Source organism: Lipotes vexillifer, unplaced genomic scaffold (assembly GCF_000442215.2).
Source record: "Lipotes vexillifer unplaced genomic scaffold, Lipotes_vexillifer_v1.1 scaffold89, whole genome shotgun sequence".
NCBI classification, from domain to species: Eukaryota; Metazoa; Chordata; class Mammalia; order Artiodactyla; family Lipotidae; genus Lipotes; species Lipotes vexillifer.
The window spans coordinates 285098-291016 of NW_006774453.1; the positions used below are offsets into that span (position 1 = coordinate 285098).

At 42.1% G+C, this 5919-nt stretch overlaps 1 protein-coding gene across 1 annotated transcript in view; it reads right to left on the reverse strand.

The window, feature by feature from the left end:
- Nucleotides 1–321: 321 nt before the first annotated feature.
- Nucleotides 322–5919, reverse strand: part of DRAM1 (DNA damage regulated autophagy modulator 1) — a 44383-nt gene continuing 38785 nt past the window's right edge. Inside the window, exons 5-7 of the mRNA XM_007449169.1 lie at nucleotides 5255–5313; nucleotides 1218–1310; nucleotides 322–643 (exon numbers count right to left, since the gene is read on the reverse strand). Coding sequence (XP_007449231.1) covers nucleotides 599–643; nucleotides 1218–1310; nucleotides 5255–5313 — 197 coding nt within the window. The 3' untranslated portion in view covers nucleotides 322–598. The remainder of the gene's footprint in view (nucleotides 644–1217; nucleotides 1311–5254; nucleotides 5314–5919) is intronic.

Below are 5919 nucleotides of genomic sequence, written 5' to 3' on the forward strand. Positions count from 1 at the left end.
GTCTTCCGTGGTCACTGGGTTAATGTGCATAGTGGTATTAAGGCCTTTCAATAGAAGCATTTTGCTTGGTTCATCTAAAAATCATAGTCTCTTAGTGTTAGTTTATTAACAAAATCTTAATGATCATTATAAATTGAATTTTATAGATGCTCTTGAGATATAAAATTATACAGTGCATTCTCTAAAAATGAAATTTTAAAATGAATATCCCCTGATTTTACTTCTTAATGAATTCCTCCTTTAGTGTATTTCCATAAATCTCTTACACACAAAGAAACAAAACAGAATCTGTACAAAAAATAAGAGGTCTCCATTTTCTGGAACACCTTATCTTTTCTGTAATGAATTTGTTAATACAAAAAAGTGTCTACTTAGAAAATTATAAAAACGTTGCTACAATGTCATAAATGCTCTACATTCTCTAGGAAAACATACCTTTGGAAATAGTACAACTATTGGGAATTCTTAAAGAAATTCAAGTCCTGGATGTGCTGCAGATGAATTCCACTCAGGGTGGCGTTAAAACCCTGTCTATCCTCTGTACCACTTCTAGAAATTGTCTGCCACTTTCATTGAGTGAGATTGAATTCTCCTTTCTTCAAACATCACCATTGATTTCTGTGGATATCCTTAGGGTGACACTCTATTTTTAAAAAAATAAAAAAGGTTTAAAAGAAGGTAAACAATTCTAGTGCCAGGTCTGAAACTCCCAACAGCTTTGCACCCCCTCAGAGATGATCTCACTACGGTTTGTACTGAGCTCGAGTTGGGTCCTCAAGAGTTTTCCTGGCCGTCTCTCTAACCTTTTAGCTAGTAATTCACTTGTTTCAAAATGTAAGATTTTCCCTGTCGCCAAATCTGACAAGGTCCCATCTTCTCTCTGCCTTGAGAATATTTTTCAACAACACACTTTTATTTTTAAGAAAAGACATGTTTCCTGTTATTTGGAACTTGTGAGACCTCTTTGAAAAAATAATAACCAGGATCTATGACTATAAGCATCAAATGGCAGAGGACAGATGAACGTCTCCTTGTTTAGGAGAGCTATTCAAGATGCTTTCCTTTGGGAATACACGAAATTGCACAATACTTACATATTTTTTCAAACACATAAGGGTAAAAAGATAGTGCTCTTATGTTTCTTAAATGCAAGAAATGTTCTATGGATTTCTACTAATCCGCATCATAACATAACATTTGTATTGATAAACACCTACCTGGAAATCGTAGATGAATGTTAGAAAGTAGAAAATAAAACCAAAGGCCACTGTCCATTCACAGATTGCACTCACTACGTGATATACATAATCCTAAGAGCAACAACAAAAACAGAATTTAGCCTAAATGCATTCACTTTAGTGGACATACTGAAATAATAATGAGCAGGTCAGGCCAAAGGAAAAAGCTGTCCAGTGAGCATAAATCAACCCCCGGAGGAAACACGGTAAGCAAGGCCATGTGGATGCACATCAGGGCAACTGCCCGATAAGAATGTGAATACAATGACCCCAAAAGTTCTCTCTGGTTCTCACACACTCTGGCTTTAAGACTTGTCTATGGAACCTCAACAGGCAGAGGAAGGATCACAAAACGGCTGAGAGTGGAAAGCAAATTTGGACTCAACAGAAGAAAGAACTTTCCATACAAGGCACAACTTGCTCTCCCACAGCTGGGAATCCCAAAGTTGAAAGGCAGGCTTGAAAAGCACCTACCCAGTGTCCATGTGGTTATTCCAGACTTCAAGTATGCATCTAAAGGAAACTGGCTATCACCCCTGGGTTTTGTGTTTCTCTGTTACTATAGAAAATGTCAGTTCAGAAAATAGGTCTGCTTGATGTTATAAGGTAAGCACAGCTACAAAGCAAATGCTAATTATGAGACTATCTTCTTGGGGGCAGGAATGAGAGAATGGAGGACAAGAAAGAGAATGGTTTTAATTCGGGGTTCCAAAGTCAGCTGCCTCTGGAGGCCAGGAAACTAATAAAAAGAAATGAAACTGACGGTTGCAAAAAGAGGGACAATGGGGAGCCCACGCCTCATCAGCTCAATTCCATTCTCACCAGGTAGGGAAGTATGACCCAGTGTTGCTTTGAGATTAAAAAAAGAGAGAGAGAGAGAGAGACTTCCCTGGTGGTCCAGCGGTTAAGACTCTGTGCTTCCAATGCAGGGGGCTCGGGTTTGATCCCTAGTCAGGGAACTAAGATCCCACGCGCCATGTGGCAGGGTCAAAAAAAAGCCAACGGAGTGTGTGTGTGTGTGTGTGTGTGTGTGTGTGTGTGTGTGTGTGATAGCTCCCCTGATTTTTAAGTACTGGAAACCATTTTTCAAAAGCATTTTTAAATACCATCTAAGTAAAAAATGCTTGTCTAAATTCTGACTTTAGCCCACATGCCCAATTAGCCTGTGGACTGTCATCAGTTCGAGCCCTCTGATTTCAAATCAGAACCTATATTTTCTTCCTACTTCACTGTCTGCTCTGCCATAGGTTACAAGTGTGAACAAACAAATGTGCTAGATTACAGGTCAGTTCTTTTCTTTGATCCACCACAAAGATCTAATTGAGGCACATCAAACTCTCAGACACCACTGCTCACCCTCCCCACGGAGGATCACATCCACCCACTGTTCTCATCCAGGCCACTCCGGGGAGAATCTGACCGGCCTACGTTACAGGGTCGAGAATGGGGGCCACTTCCTTTTCAAAGGTGACAGCACTAGGGGATCCACCCCATCTCCTATCATCTCTGGACAATGAAGATGGCTTAATCAAATAGAAGCAGAATTTGGGGGTGGGAGAGGATTTCTGTAGCATGATATTAATGACAATGCACTGAAGGAGGGGTCCAGACTCTTCCACTACACACATATGAACGCAGGCAAAGCTCTAATCTCCTTGCTACGTAAAATGGGACAAGGACATCATAATTCTTATCCTCCCTACCACGTTAAGTCAATGCACAGGAATGTGCTGTGAAACCTCTGAAGCACTCCACAGTTTGGGGCAGGACCTAAATGATTATTCTGTTCCGTGAACTGATGTAAAGAGTTTTCTTTGCATTCGTGGATATTGCGGAACAGAAGGGGAGTGAATAGAAAACCAGGTACTTTTCACATTTTTAAGATAGAAAATGAAATGAAAAAAGGTTTTTCAACTGGGGAATATGCTTTGATGAATCCTTCCCAGCTGCTGATTTGTTTGGTTTGTGGTGGAAGGCCTCCCCCCAGTGGTTAAGAAGTAAAATACACCTAGGGCTACTCTTCTGTGAGCTCTCCTTATCAGGAAGCACTTTTCTTCTAACTTCTGCCTGGCTCGTCCTCACCGTCTTCAGTCTCACTCGCTTCTTGCAGGCTTCCATCACCTGCCAGAATCCCCTCTGGTGGAAAATGCTTCCTCTGACCCTGCCATTACCCTGACCAGGGATCGAACCCATGCTCCCTGCAGTGGAAGCACGGAGTCAACCAGTGGACCACCAGGGATGCCCCTGAAACTGCTTTTTTTTTTTTTCTTTTTAAAAAAAGGGATTGGGCTTTTTTTTGGGGGGGGGGGGTTGCTGCATTGGGTCTTCATTGCTACATGCGGGCTTTCTCTAGTTGCGGCGAGCGGGGGCTACTCTTCATTGCGGGGCGTGGGCTTCTCATTGTGGTGGCTTCTCTTGTTGCAGAGCACGAGCTCTAGCCGCACGGGCTTCAGTAGTTGTAGCATGGCGGGCTCAGTAGTTGTGGCTCACGGGCTGTAGAGCACAGGCTCAGTAGTTGTGGCTCACGGGCTTAGTTGCTCCGCGGCATGTGGGATCTTCCTGGACTAGGGCTCGAACCCGTGTCCCCTGCATTGGCAGGCAGATCCTTAACCACTGCGCCACCAGGGAAGCCCCTGAAACTGCTCTTTGAAAAACATCAGTAACTCCACTTGCCCCTTGGGAAAAACTGCTGCTCCTCACTAACTCTCTTCTCTCTGTAGGTAACTAACGACATGAGTTGATCTTAATTCGAAACATCTGATTCCTTGTGTTCTGATGTTTGGTCTGGAAACTACCCGTCACTCTACCCTATGCTCTGATGGCTCTTGATCCTACCCCAGGTCTAGTCCCCCATGTCTAACTGGACATTTCTCCTCGGCGTTTCACTATAGCTTCAGATTCAACGAGTCTGAAACCAAACTCATCCATTTCTCCCCATGAAATCATTTATTCCTGTTAAGGACCCAATCTTTTCTTCTTTTTTAAAAATATTTATTCATTTATTTGGCTGCGCCGGGTCTTAGTTGCAGCACGCAGGATCTTTTAGTTGTGGCACATGGACTCTTTAGTTGCGGCATGCAAACTCTTAGTTGCAGCATGTGGGATCTAGTTCCGTGACCAGGGATCAAATCTGGGCCCCCTGCATTGGGAGCGCTGAGTCTTAGCCACTGGACCACCAGGGAAGTCCCAAGGGACCCAATCTTATCTGTTCATGAGAACAGGTTCTTTGGTTCACCCAAGACAAAAACTTGGAAGTCATCTTCACTTCATCACGTCCTTTCATTCTTATGCTATTTCTTCCAGTCTAGGGGAATCTTGATTTAAAATCTAAACTAGTGGAACTGCCTTCTTTCTGCCATCCTAACTCCAGTCTCTCTCCTCTTCAATACATCCCTTCTAATTTTCTTCCAATATTCTTTTTTTTCTTTGCGGTACGCAGGCCTCTCACTGTTGTGGCCTCTCCCGTTGCGGAGCACAGGCTCTGGACATGCAGGCTCAGCGGCCATGGCTCACGGGCCCAGCCGCTCCGCGGCATGTGGGATCTTCCGGGACCAGGGCACGAACCCGTGTTCCCTGCATCGGCAGGCGGACTCTCAACCACTGCGCCACCTGGGAAGCCCTCCAATAATATTCTTTTAATTTACTTTCCTGTTCAAAAGCCTTCAAAGGCTTATTCCAATCACCTACATCAAGCACGAGCCTCTCTGCCCACCTCTTAAAGCCTTGCACAAACTATTCCCCCACAAACTTATCCCCGACCACATTTATTTCTCACCCTATGCTGATACAAACTATCTTCTACTCTGTTTTCATCACCTCTGCTTAACACGTGGTGCTTCCTCTGACCTCCATACACCTTCATTCACATTATTTCCCTACCCTTAAATCTCACCTCTTTTACTAAGCCTCGATGGTTGAAGGGTTTAAAATTTTAATTTCAAATTTTAAAAAATAATTTTGAAAATAATTCAAGGAACCAGGTTTGACAATCATATTGAAAACAGCTTATAGTTTACCTTTTCTTTTGGATTCCACTCCAGCTTGGTTATAGAAATTAACGAAGCACAGGCAATCACTAAAAAACGAAATTGTTAAGGAAACTACAGAAGAAAATAGGTCCTTTATTAGAAGAATAAAGAATAGGTTATTCTTCTAATAATATAACCATTACACAATGTTCACATGTTAGTACCAACATTTCTGCTATCAAACAAGTTATATCAGCTTTTTATCATCTCAAACCTTAAGTTCGATCATGGCAGCAGTTAAAATACAACATGGAAGTAGTCATTCCTTAGCAATACTTTGTCAGTTATGTATAGAAGACTTTTAATCTGTGGCTAAATTTTGCTTGACCCTGTTGTTTAAATTTGGTCAAAATGACACAGCAGTCTAATATGGGTACTTTTGCAGTAGTTTTCCCCTAAAATACTATTGTCCCTAAATAATAATATTGATTAAAATTCTTTTTCCTAAAATACTATGTTCAAGGCAACAGCTTCAAGGAAAAAATTAACATTTCAAAGTATCAAAGCATCACAAAGTACCAAGGCTCATATACAAAAACAAGCTACAGAAATTTAATGTATTATCTTTATAAAAATTAAAAAAAAAACAGATTTTTGGGCTTCCCTGGTGGCGCAGTGCTTGAGAGTCCGCCTGCCGATGCAGGAGACGCGGG